The sequence below is a fragment of the Aulostomus chinensis genome, chromosome 10, assembly GCF_037954235.1.
Source record: "Aulostomus chinensis isolate RoL2024-O1b breed Wild chromosome 10, RoL_Achi_v1.0, whole genome shotgun sequence".
Lineage (NCBI taxonomy): Eukaryota > Metazoa > Chordata > Actinopteri > Syngnathiformes > Aulostomidae > Aulostomus > Aulostomus chinensis.
In genome coordinates, this window is record NC_141329.1 from 22,190,261 (window position 1) to 22,204,359 (window position 14,099).

The following is a 14,099-nucleotide window of genomic DNA, read 5'->3' on the forward strand; positions in this document are numbered from 1 at the left end:
ATCCGATTAACCTCCACTCTTGATTAATTTGGCCACCTGATCAGTGACTGCTTACAAGCTACACCCTTTTGGAATTCAGTACTTGGAACACTCCTTCTAAACATTGCAAATTATTTCTTAGACCTTTAAAAAAAGACTTCTTTAAGTGGGGCCCGGGGGTCCTCAAGGGGTCCTCAAGGACTTTCAGGGGACGCTACCAAAAACGAGCAGTATTTCACTGCTGCTTACACCCTGAAAACTTTTCATAAGGATAAAACTTTAAACTTGACCACTCAACTGGCAAAGAAATATGTATACACATTTTCAAATTTTTTTTTACTATCTGTATAATAAATTATGAACAAATAATTAATTTAAAAATATTCTTAAAGATCTCTTGTATTGTGTTGTGACTGCTTTCAACAATGGAAATGCTTTTCTCATTTGTTTTCTGAAACTTAAACATATGATTTGTTTTGCTTGTTGTACTTCTATTGTGTTGATGATATTACTTTATTATTTCATTCTTTTTATGTCTTTGTGTTTTAATTATTTACTAATTGGTGCCATCTGTATAAACGTGTCCGGGGGGGGGGGACGACAAAACATGTAAAAACTATGTTCACAAAGCCTATATTTCTCTCAGGAAAAAATGAGTACTTGAGAGTTAAAATCCTGAGACCCTCCTATTATGTGATACAAATGTTTTGCCAATATGCTACTTCACAAAGCAGGGGGAGATTAATAAACATGTTAAAAAAAATCTGTTTTGCGGTTATCCAGACAAAGGAAGTCAAATCTCCAAGACACAAAAAAAAGAATGTTCTTTTCTTCACACATTTTATTTTTAGCTGCCTCACTTAATCAATAGTTGACTAATCTTTTCATAGGGGCTGACTCATACACGTTTAGCTTATTGGTCATGATTTTATATTCTTCCCAGGAAATTACAAATTAGTCATTGCTCTTTCCTGGAAGATGAACACAACAACATCCTTTTAATAAGTAATAAAGTTTAAGTTGTATATTACATTTGAAATGCACACTATAATTTATAGAGAAAGCAGTTTTATATCTTTAAATGTCTCGACTGGGGATTTTTACATGGCATAAATACTGGCTATTCAATATTTCAGTCAATAACTACTGGCATGTGTATCAACTTTCAAAAAGCCATGTGGGTGGATCCATTGACCATGGTCATGACAGCTTGTTGTTTAATATTTAATACAAGCTAATGGTTGCAGGGGCTGTGCTGCACAACAGAGGGCAGCAGACATTCAGCTTGAGAGCATCACAGAACCAATTAGTAACATGGTGGAGAGATGAGTAACGGTGTCATGTCTGCCTTGAAGCAGTTTCAAGTTAGTATTTAAAGGAGGATTTTTCCACCAAATGCTCAATTCTTGATTTATTTCATGTCCAGAGTTTAAGTCTATCATTATACAGGAATAACAAAGTATTGTATTCTTTGTATCCCTAATGAACTGTACCACGTAACCATCACAATGGCATCATATGTCATATTGCTTCAAAAAATCAGGACATTTTGCATACATCAATGTTAGTAGAGAGAAGGTTTCCTTGTTTTGGTTGTTTTTACCTCTTTACAACTATCAACTGTAAAACACACAATAAATTAATAAATTAACACACAAGCAATCTGCAAATGCTTTACAGTAGTAGCAATAACAGTGGTTAAAAAAAGTATCTCTACTAGTACAGTACATCATCCCAGTGACAGTCTGACAGTAGATCTGAGCAGTGCTCTCCACATCACCCAGTCTGTCATTTAACATACTAAAAAAACACAATCTACCACGACACACACACGGCTCGTCTGCTTACAACACGTCTATTTAGATAATAAATTACATATCCATTTCACTTCCAAGAGTGAGAGGGAGACAGGCTTATTTTCAGTCCTCCCCCCTCTTGTTTCCTCTTTTTGAGTCACAGTTCAATCAGGAAGGACATGCTAGCACAACTCAAAACTGCCAGCCTGTCCATTTTATAAATGGAACCTCAAAAGTGGGGGGGGATACACACTACAATAAACCTATTTTAATTAAGCCAGACACTTTCCATATGAATACCACTTGCTTACACTTACCAGTAAGAAATAATGACAAAAAAAAATACAAAAAGCAGTAAAAATGGTAGAAAAACATTAAGAAGTAAATCTTAATGAAATTATCAATATTACCATCTAGCACTGCATTGCCAAATAGAGATTCAGTGGTACCAGCCCACAATTAAATCCTAGACTGAAGTTGAATGACTTGATCATTCAGTTGTCCTCAATACATTATGGCTCTTCCTGTAATAAAATTAAGGATACTTAAATTTCTCCAAGGCAAAATTTACTGTCTGAAATGAAAACATAAGGCAATTCAAACAAATACAAATTATTTTTAAGTGACCATGATCACTGGCAAATCTTCATTGTGGCAAGTTCTTTTGCAAGAGTAGCACAACATTGAGTTATTGTAGCGCACCTTTTTTGTCAAAGACAAGTGTGTCAGATTTCCAACAGTCAACATGATGCACTGCAAATATGTCATTCTATTAATAATTTACACACAAAAGATTTATTCTTCAGGAGGTGTAGATGTAGTGTGGGGCCTATCAAAGAATGAAAACAGGGCTCAGTGAATGGTTGAATTCTGAAAAACACAAGTATGCTATTCTTCTTTTAATTACCTTGTATTTACAGTCAGTCGAAATAGTAAGAGACAATGAGGGCGAAGGAGAATATATCTTTGAAAATGTCCTTCCCCAACTCATTAATTTTTTTGGTCAGTGCTCTTTTACATCAAAGTGTATTCAAATATTACCTGAATTAAAAAGTGAAGTCAATCCTACAATGATACAGTCAGTCCATCTGTTGTTTTCATCCTCTATAACTGGAAGCTGCTGACCTTGTACCTTTACTGAAATAATTAGCCTGTTATTTGGCCTGACAACCTTTAAACACGGTTTGGGCTCATACTTCATTGAAACAGTTGCACATTTATCGTAGGTCTTCTGATAAAGGCCTTTATGCATTTGTAAGCCAGTATTGTTCTCCCCCTCCTCTTACCAGACATGCTCTGCTAAGCTGAAATGATTGCCTGCAGTGACAATAATCTCTTCACTGCTTCTGCAAGACTCAGCACAATTGATAGATTGAAGTGTAAAGAGAGTCTGACTGCATGCCGATATCAGAGCGCATCTTGGCATTCCTGAGACCAGTGAGCATACTTGCATGGTATCTTAATATGGTTATCAACCAATTAGTCTCTGCTAGTCTTTTAAATGGCAAGAAAAAAAACTGGTGCAGAGCATTTGGGTGGGACAGCTTTGAGGAAACACTTCAGAAAAGGATGGATTGATGCGTTAAGATGATATTTTTCATACACATTAACAATTGTCCATATACTGTCTGCATGAAGAGCTTTGGCAGGATGCTTCACCTGTTTTGCCTGATATCCTCCATGTTAGCAGTGCACTTGAGCAATAATCATCTCAAAGAACAGGTACAGAACAGGTTATGGCTTTTAGTCCAAATATTTCAGTCTTGAACAAGCTCAACCAGTGATCACTGTGACGATAAAAAAAATGACACTGGAGATACTCGACTTAAGAATTTGTTATTTTTTTTTTATGTATCAGTGTCAAGACTTGACCCCCTTTGCAGGTTCAGTAGACTGCCGCACATCTGTCCACTCCTGCATGGTGCTCTGGAGTGCCTGGGTTTTCTCCTTGTCCACTTGCACATAGTCCACCTTCTCATCAGATGTCACAGAGGATGTAGAGGGCTGTGTAAATATAAATAAGGCAGGAGGTGAGACTCTAACCTAAGGGGAGATTGCTCTTTGGTAGAAATAAGTTGTAGCAAATGTGGTTAAATTATCTGTGTACTTTTCTGTGTGGGCTGGGTGATCCAGGTTGGAAGTCCAGCGCTAGGTAATCCACATTACCACACTTCCTTAGAGCAGGGCTGCTGGTGCCACTCAAGGCTGGGGAGGTAGACGCTGGGTTCTGCTATTGGGAGCAATAGGTAGGTTTGATGTGAACAGGGTGATGCGCATAAAGGTTACACACAAACAAGGGAATCATTACAACATAGAACACAACAGGCTTTCCTGATTTCCCCTCCAACTATTGAGACTTACCATAGCAACATAATTCTCCTCACTATCTGCAGAGTCCGTGCTGGTGATACTTTGTGTGGAGATAGGTCGACAATGTTGGGATGACATGGAGTTCATTGCAGCCCTGAAGCGAAGTAAATAGGACTGTGAGTACTTCCACCTTCTGACAGAAAACAGCATCAATTTGCACAATCAAACTGTGTATGTGAGTGGCCTGATATGAGACTCACATGGGCCGCGTCCAGGACATGGTGACTGGGCTTTTAAATGGCAGTTCATCAATGAACCCATTGTTCTTTAAATCGAGAGGTGTTGGCTTCGCTGTGGAAAAACACAAGGGTAGACTGTCAACAAAAATCTGTGTCATTTTAAATACAAGACAGCATACTACTTTGAAACTCAAACAGTGATTAAAAAAGATTAGTTAGATTAGAGAGAAATGTCAAACACACATTTTCTGTTTGGTTTGAGGTTGCGGTTGATGGGTGGTGGAGTGACATCACTTAGACGGCTGGGCCGGTGACACAAAGAGGCACTGCTCCCCTTGCGGGCAGGTAATGTTGCAGAGAATCCTGGGAAATCAAAGTGATGTGGCCCAGGGCTCATAGGGATGTAGATATTCTTAGGACTGTCAGCCTGGGCAGCACTGAGTGGTGAGGAGCCAGGATTCATGGGCACATAGTTGTCATCAGAGTTGCCGCTGTCTGAGCGAGTCAAAGGGGCTTTGGTTCTCTGGTGTCAGCAAAAACAAAGGAAGCATGACTGTCGGAGACAATCTAGGCTCAATACTGTAGAAAAAAACTACAACAGTAAATTGGAATAAATATAAGAAAAGGCATTGCCTATCTTTCCAGTTTATGACTTTGCTCTGAAAATCTAGAGAGGGAGTGCAGTGAAAGGCGGAGTGACTCACCAGATAGGAGCTGAACCCATCATTGACAGACTCCACGGACTGGCCTGAGTTGTTGAAATGGATGGGATGGTGATGGCTGTTAGTTTCAAAAGAGGAGCCTGCAGAGGGTGTCAAAGGGAGAAATCAATATTTTCCCGCTCCCTTGAACTCAAGAAAAAATAAATACTGCTCCGTACGTGAGGAGGTACACTGCCACAGCTACACGACTCAGATATTGTACATTAATCCCTGCAACACAGAGTAAGTTAATGCCCTAGATTTCTGGGAGTAAACTCATGGCTGTAATAGAACAAACAGAGTTGGAGTGTTGTGCAATTAAATGCATCACTAGGTTATGATTTGTCATTGCAGCACAGGTGTATGAACAGCCTTTAACTACACAAAGGTCAAAGGGTCAGTTATTGTCTCTGGCTATAAGAGGCCTGATCACAAGCTTGACAAAGCAGTATACTAAGGGGTCATGCATTATGTCTGTGAGGTTGTTTTTTTTTTTTTTTTTTGTATTGTATTGTTTATCAGCCTGGACCGAGGCATTCTGGGGCAGGGTGTATGGCTTGAATTTCATTAGCGTCTCAATGGGCCACTGTCTGCTAGACTGGCCTCTTTGTTTCTGCCCAGCTGCTAGGGTTAAATCAGTAAAATGAAAGATAGCGGAAGAGGGAAAAGGGGAGAGAAAGGGAGGGAGCAAAGTTGTTGCAATACCACAAGAAGATGGACTGATCAGATATGACTTCAGTTAGTAAAAAGGAAAAAAGCTGAATAATGATACATACTGTGTTTAAAGGAATAAACAGAATGCACACATACCTCTGTGCAGCCTGATGTTCTCTACAGCAGGTAGAGTATTCCTACGTGGAATGACTGACACTGCACATGTTGCCTCTCCATTCTGGCTCCCTACTGATTGAGGACTCCCCCACTGGCCCTCTGATCCCTGGCTAGGTTTAGGGGGCCGTGGAGGAGGGGCACAGGAAGATTCAGAGCTGGAGGGAGTCAAAGCATTGTGATTCTTATCAAATGTCCGGGGTATTTGGTAGAAGGAACCAGGGGGTGTAGGAAGGTCATAATTGTCAGGTGGATGCTCATTGCTGTGCATGGTGGCGAGAGCATTGCAGGGCGTTTGGAAGGTGTATACTTCCTCGTTCTCGAGCTCCTGCTCACCTTGACCACCAGGAGCCAGAGTGTCAGAATTGTAACTCCGCGGAAGAACATAACAGGCCTCTTCAGTAGAGTCATCATGTCCTGGTAACTGATGTTTTCCTGTCTTGGGCAGGCTGTAGAAGCCGTGTAGCTGCGCACCCATTCCATTCAAACAGTGGGAAAAGCCATGGGAGAGCTTCTGCACTGCAGAGTCACTACTCATGAACAGATTGCTCCTTGTGGCTTGGGAGAAACTGGCACTCCTGCAACATGAACAAAGATATTCACACATCTTCTTTGATTGATATGCTTTCTATAAACCTAAAGGTTCCCTCCAAACAGATATTCGTCTCATGCTTCAAGGCTGTCTCAAGAGATGGCTGACAATCATCTACTAAATGACAGTGAGCTGATTACCCAATCAGCCACTTGATGGCACCATAGCACTGCAGAAAACATCAGCTGTAAAGCATGGGATATATAAGGCATATTTACAAACACACCAGTGCACCTAAATGTAACTATGGCATAATGTGCATTAAATTCAACTAGCCGAGATTAGCTGATATGTTTACATGTTTTCCAGCAATTCTAGCTGACATGTTAAGAGAGGAAGAATGTTATGACTTTCCCACAGTTTTGGTCTCTCTTACGCACCCAAGGGAAATGCCTCATTTGTTCTGTGTAGGACTTGACTTTGAGTGCCAACTAGAAGAACCATTAAAGATGTCTATTCATTTAACGGAGCAATGGTCCGACATGTTTGGCCACTGGAAAGATGAGGTATCTGTGAATAGTAATTTATGTCTGTATTATGATCTGTTGAAGATACTTTATGCATGTGTGGCAGCTACAGTACACAGTAGGTCTCTAGTTTTCAACATTTTAGGCGGGTAATGCATCATGGTACTACAATTAATATTGACATTAGTGTCCCCTGACTATTTGATTTTCTTGTCAATTGGTAGGCAGTGTTTGGCCATTTCTCTATTCTATCTTGTCAGGATTTCAAATAATCAATAATTTTGTTCATCATTCTGCTTTCCATCACTTTGGCTGCATGGGGGCTTTTTATATAGATTAATTCATACCATTGCTGATCATATCAACAGAGTCTCACTGTGACATGAATCATATCCCACCACCAGATGCCTGTCTTAATTAGCAGACCCACAGAGCAGAAGCTAGAAGAAATATCTACATAAAGCTGATGAGATGGATTGTGTGGTTTGATTTCCTGTGTTTCACAGTAGGCCAACGCAGCAGATTTATGTGCACATTGTGTGGCTGAGAGGGCAGTTCTTCCCCGGGCGAGTCTAAACCTATAGGAGTGATGAATTACAGCCTCAACCTCATTGATCATCCACTGTGCCAGCTATCAGCTGAATGGCATTATTATTAAAGCTGCCTTTTGATTCTTGGAAGCTAGCAGGACGGCAGCAAGACCTGAGGGGAATGCTAATAGAAAACTGAAAACTCAAGGGGGGGGGGGGGGTAGTTAATGTAAACACTTGGTGCTCTTGTTCGAATGATACCGCTGTGCTTGTCAACATAGTTACTCCAGAACTTTAGTAGTACACATACTGAGGCAATTTTATGATGATATATAGAGAAAAAGAGATCAATTCAAAGAATATATCCATCTCCGTCTTTCAAAGGCATCAGACCATTTTAAATGTATAGATTCTATAGTCTTTTGGCTTAACTGCCAAGTCTGTACATTTCTTAAACATTATCTAGTCCTCTTTGGTGGCTATTTTCAGTTTTGATAATTCACTTCAATTTAATATTATATAATAAAAGCAAGAATGACACATTTTTTTTAATAGCACTTCCTCCATCATAGCACTCTGCCCACAGTGGTTTATCTCACACATACACACATGCACAAAGCAGCTTCCCCACACAACAGTTCCAGCCCTTTGGGGCTTCTATGCTGAGGAAGCGCCATAAACCTGTACATTGACCTGCATTGGTGGATAACAGGAAACTGACACAGGACGCCTGAGGGTCATGACCTTTACCGTGCACTCTCAGTCTTCCTGCTCATGCACTGATGGAGGAGGAGGTAGTCCTGGGGTGCGCTGTTGGACAGGGAGCTGTGGTGTGAGTGGCGCACAGGCACATCAAAGGTGAAGAGGACAGGCTGGCTGGAGTGGATGGGGGCAGACGTCTTGCGTTCCCCACTCAGAGGAGCCATAGTGCCGGTGACTTCTGCTCCAACGGAACGGGGCATATGTTGTAACCTGCCATCTACAGACAGGAGACTGGAGTTATTGATTATTTAACTCACAAACATTCTATTTCCAAAGCCTATACATTAATCTGTCATGGGAATTTAATAGCAAGTTGTCTTTTCCAGATAAGAGATGCTACTTTAAAGAGACATACTAAAATACATAGTAATACTAAATATTTTCCACTTAAAGACAAAGGACAGTGTGTAATTCATTTGAGGGTTTTAAGCCTTAACAGAACCTTCCCTTACATGAAGTCATGTATTCAGTGGCTTTCAGTCTGCTCTCTAATCAATACAGAAGAGGCATCTCTCTCAAGGGAGATGAGAAAAAGGTATCCCTCTGCCTTTTTGGGGCCACAGGATGCAGTGGTTTAACAGCATATAATCAAAGATGCATTTTTTGACCACAGCAAATGCACTTTGTTTGATTTTACTGAGCTGTTCATTTTTTTTGCACAGCAGGACTGTGTGAACAACACCCTTACAGTTTTGCTTTCACTATGCAACAGCCAAGATGTCTACATTGAGAGGCTAAAAGGACAACATAAATCTATGATGGGGATGCTACAAATAGACTGGGCAATAGGCCAAAATGAGGAGGCACACACTGAGCTGTAGGAGTAGAGAGTGGGCAGCCCAGTGATCCATCGACCTGTGGTGCTGTGTGCAAGACTAGCTGAGGGAGAGAAGAAAAAACTCTACCAATCATATTTTCCTGAAACTAACCTCTCTCACACTGTAGAACGAGTGCTTGAGTTTGCATGGTCCAATTCTTATGACAAAAATAAAAGTATTCCATGAAATATTGTGGAAAAAATGCACCATTTACCCATAGTACAAGCAAAAAAGGTTTGTATTGTTCCACCAACAGTTTAAAACCCCAGATATATGTATTTACTATGATATAACACAGAAAGAAGCAGAAAATCTTATTTTATGTCAAGCCAGTGATTTTGTGACATTTTGCTAGATAAATTACTTGAACACTGATTCATTCTCAACATCTAAGCTATTAATCAACTAAATCTGGATTGTCTAACAGACCCAAACACATTTTCTCCCGCTCTTCCCTTCCTCCTCTACGGAACCTTCACAAAGCCTCTTAGGGGTCAAACTGCTCTTTAAGAATAGGCTAATGTTCTGAGTCATGATATGAGCTAATCATACAGAGGGACCACAGACAGAAAACACACACTAATGTACTGTGTGAGCATGCACATATGAATGTGGGTTGTGCGGAGGGTGGGGGTATTCTGGTTCCCACTTGGCTGAATGAGGTCACAGCCATGCCTGAGGGGAAAAACGCCTCTGTTGTGGGGTGTCCGGTCCAGTGGACATCAGTGAGATGCCCAGCCCACAGCCACACATGCAAGGACTTCCCCCAGTGATCCTCAATTACACCATTGTTCTGAGTGATTCCACTCTCCCTTGGCTGATTAGGCATCATCTCCTTTCCCCACAAAAAGCTTTGTAAAAGCTTTCATCCAGTGCAGTGAGTACTAGGTCCACTAACATGGGTAGATATATTGATCCGTTGCAGAAAGACAGAACCTCCCCCACGTCAGACTGGAGAGCTACATGGAAAAACACAAGCAGGTTTGATCACAATACATCACACACTATAAGGTGAAATGTTACCTTATTAATTTATATGGAGCATGGGTTCACAGGAGAATCCAATTCTGCGTGACCTAAATGATTTTTGATTAACTGCGGCACATGACTCTTAGAATCAGAATAAGATGAAAGATGACTGCTCCTGTCTGCTGGTGGAATAGGCTACACAGCTCATCATTGACACTAATGGGTCTGATGATGTATGTTACCACTGGGATGCAATTCCAGCAAGTCAGTCAAGCCACAACACAGCAGAGGAGAAAATAGCAGAAAAAAAAAAAAAAAAATGAACCCTTCCTCAAGGTGTTTTGGGTAATATTTCTTTGTACCGCGACACCTGAATTGAGAAATAATCTATTCAAATAAATCTTACCAAAAATGTCATAAAACCAGGGGCTACATGCCCATGTAAAATAAAGGCCAGTTATAATTCAACAAGCCTCATGTCATAACCAGAAATAGTTTTCTCTAAAACTTAACTGAAACATCAAACTGAGCAGTTAAAGGAGACGTAGTTCTTCCCATGACATTCCTCTGTGGGACACAAACATGAGACTAACAGCAATGTACTAAAAGGTTGGGAAACAACATGTGCATCTATTTCAGGTCAAAGGGTGTCTAAGTTCATGAGCAATTTTCCAATTAGGCTCTTTAATACATCACCTACTGTCTCATCTGCTCTTTGAGCATAATCTAATAGAAGCCGGCTGCTGGTCTCAGGGGGCCAAAATTAGAACAGTGCTGGACAAGGATGTCTTTGTAGGGTCCTCATTTCCTCGGAGTCTAGCCAGAATTTGAGGAAGACATATGATAATCTAATCTGAAATCAGATATATAAATAGAAATATTTCTGACCAAGCAAATTTAATCAAAGGGGTGGGAGAATGGAGGAGAGGGAGGAAGTATTTGAATTCTCTCAATACAACAGATGCATGCTGTTATTAGGAATGCAATCATCCTTTAAATATTCCACATAGGACACAGGCTACAAAACTGCCTTCACTGCGAGAAGTAGAAAAATGCAATTAACTTAATGGTTTCAAATGAGATTGCACTTCAAAATACAACCTCTGGGGTGAAACGGCGACAGCACTGCAAATTAACCTCCAAGTTCTCCATGGTGGCCTGGTGGTGGTGGTGGGGGAGACATCTTGTGACACAATGGTCAGGGTATACATCTGACCCCCCCCCCCCCCCCCCACACACACACACACACACACACACAAAGTGTCCTTGAGAAAGGCCTATGCCTTCTTACTTAATCCAGCTAAAAGTGAAAAGGAGCCCTGGCTGTATGGCCCGAAGCATGTAGACATATTACTTGCTGCCAGACCAGTGGTTCTTTATAGCAACATAATGTCCCAGGAGGCCATATTGCAGGAGCCATTTGCATGTGAGGCTTGGGGGGTTGGGAGCTATACATGACATAACATAAAAAAGGAGATGGTAGCTGCAGCAGACATGGGTGATATGAGGAGATCTGTTAGCACTAAGGGAGCATGACACTCTGCAAAAAGGAGTGAAATGGCATCTTCTGCTCTGCTACAGTGAGTCCAAACTGAATAAAGTGACATGGCTGTTTCATTCTTGCAAGAAAACAGCTCAGAAGACTATTAAGCAGAGCAGACACACAGAAGCTTTCCCTGATCACATTACTCCCCCTGTGCCCGCCAGTTCTACAGCATCATGTGAGCACCACCCTTTTGACCACACTGCAACATCAATTTGCCTAAAAATGCTGGACTGATCAATCACCTGAAATACTCGAGCTTGTCTGGTTTGTTTGGCTGAACTTCACTGCTGCACCTCATTTTAAGTGCTAACCTTATTTCTTCAAGGCAGAGAGGGGATAAATGAGATAGCTGTGGAACAGTTGAGTTAACACAGGTGAAAAGTCAAGAAAATTCACAGTGGAGGTTGAGAGGTGGCTTTGAGGCTATCACTACCTAAAAATCCCTTGTTAATTTGCTGAAAGAATGTAGATTTAGTGAAGTTCACAAACAGAAAAGACAAGCACGTCTGCTATGGACTCACAGAGCGATCTGCACCTGACCGCCCTGTTGAGACAAAGTTGTGTACAAGCAAATGAACAGTAAATTAATAATGGATGAAACCCTATTATCTTCCACAGGTTTACTGGTACTGTTAAAAGCTGATCACTGTACGCAAGTGATGTATTAAACCCACGGTATCTTTTAGGGAGAAAACCTAAAAAACACCTAGTCCATGATCATTTTTTTACATTTGAACTTTCAGCATTTAATACATGTATACATACATGTGTATGTTTGATAAATATCCAAGCAAATTCAACATTGCAACATAACAATACAGTTAAATTCCCTTTTGATTATCAGCTTGTGTTGGAAATCAAATGTTCACTGGTGAACTATTTACATCTCATATAATTTTCTAAAAGAATAAAGAAAGATTAAAATGTTCACCGTACTTATACTGTAAAGAAAAAGACCATTTTCAATGGCATTGTTAATACATAATAAATCAAGCCTGACCATATGAGTATAAAAGCAGCAGTAGTAACTGCCTCACTAATAAAAAGAAAAATGTGCTCCATGCAAACACTGTACCCCTGCCGCCGTACAGTAGATCAGTACCCAGCTGCACATATAAACTCCATCTGCATCAAACAGTTACATGGATTATCTTGTGTACACAGGAGGCAGCTCTGCAACCACACTTTTATCTATGATACCACTATTAGCCTAAGAATTACTATGAATGTACAAAAGTGAGACAGAGTGGGGAGAGCTCTTTGTATGACAGAAAACAGATAGGACTCCAGCTGCTTCCAAGATAAGAACAGGTATATACTGTAGCTCCAGCTACACCAATTGAACTGCTCAAAAAAAGTTGTAAGGGAAAAATACTCAAATACTCCAAATTAGCAAACATGTAGCTTGCATGTTACTGTCAGCTGATTGGCAGCTGCCAGTCAGCATGGTTGACTATCCACAGTCAAGCAGCTTAAAGACACAAACATGACTAAACATACAACTACTTTTTGTAATCTTTACTCCCTGAGGTTTACCAACATACACTGCGGATAAAGAAAGAAAATGCAGAAATGGTAACGCATGTTCAAGCAAGTATGTATTTTGAAGTAAATACTCTAAAACTGAAGCAGCACTCAATTGTTGAGCAGAATTATATTTTAATAGATTTTTATTTTACCCATAACATGAGTAAAAATGTTCTCATGTGAAAATCCAATTAATTTTTTCTACAACATTATGCAAATAGTTGGGTGCTTCCAGGTTGTCTCCGTGGGAATCTCTTGTCCCGCTCATTGAGGTTTAGGGCATTTATTTTGCCTGCCATCCATTTTGCCTGCCTACCAACAGCGACATTAGTTAGCAACAGCTGATATGATTTCCCCCCAGCATTTCTTTGTCATTTTAACTTCAAAGTGATGGTCAAGCATTGTGCAAGAAACTGTAGAGAACACTAAAATTGAAGCGGATGTTTTCTACTGAGCTTTGCCCATTATCATTAGCACTGGAGCAAAGCGAATCCATAAATTCTTTCTTTCCAGTGTTCTGTTGTACACAGTGGGGTGCTACACTTCATCCTCTCTGCAGCAATAGTGGGCTCAGGTGTTCCATAGGTGCTCCTTAAAAAAAATGTTTGGATGGTACCTAAGGCTCTGTATCCATACTTTCATAGCACCGACCAAATTGCTTTAGTATATTATCATCAAGCATTGAACGATGCCTTGTCGTTTGCTACCAAATTCATCATCAACTCCACAGGAGTAAATCTCAAAGAAACAGACAAATGTAATTAAACCACATTTTTTAAATTGGTTTATATTTTCACCTAATGAAACAGTTTTGAGTGTGTGAAAATGTAAAGAAGCTGAAAACTAAAAAGAAAAAAGGCGACGTAATATAATTTTCATTTTGTTAAAACTGACTTGATTCAGTATCAAAACAACAACAAAAAAATCTTCAGGAAATGATATCTTAAGTAATGACAAATTCTAAATGACAGGCCAAATTGTGCATTTTGGGATGCAGCCATACACTAAGTAATGTATAGTTCTTGCAGTAGTAGA

General features: G+C 40.3%; 1 protein-coding gene across 3 annotated transcripts in view; it reads right to left on the bottom strand.

Annotated features, from left to right (window-relative positions):
- Window positions 1-849: 849 nt before the first annotated feature.
- gab2 (GRB2-associated binding protein 2) overlaps window positions 850-14,099 on the bottom strand; it is a 33,772-nt gene continuing 20,522 nt past the window's right edge. For 2 of the 3 annotated variants that reach the window (XM_086216464.1, XM_086216466.1), the window contains exons 3-10: window positions 8,193-8,421; window positions 5,836-6,431; window positions 5,029-5,126; window positions 4,568-4,847; window positions 4,346-4,436; window positions 4,137-4,239; window positions 3,883-4,005; window positions 850-3,779 (exon numbers count right to left, since the gene is read on the bottom strand). In XM_086216464.1, coding sequence (XP_086072590.1) covers window positions 3,636-3,779; window positions 3,883-4,005; window positions 4,137-4,239; window positions 4,346-4,436; window positions 4,568-4,847; window positions 5,029-5,126; window positions 5,836-6,431; window positions 8,193-8,421 — 1,664 coding nt within the window. In that variant the 3' untranslated portion in view covers window positions 850-3,635. The remainder of the gene's footprint in view (window positions 3,780-3,882; window positions 4,006-4,136; window positions 4,240-4,345; window positions 4,437-4,567; window positions 4,848-5,028; window positions 5,127-5,835; window positions 6,432-8,192; window positions 8,422-14,099) is intronic. The other variant, XM_086216465.1, reaches the window with a different exon arrangement.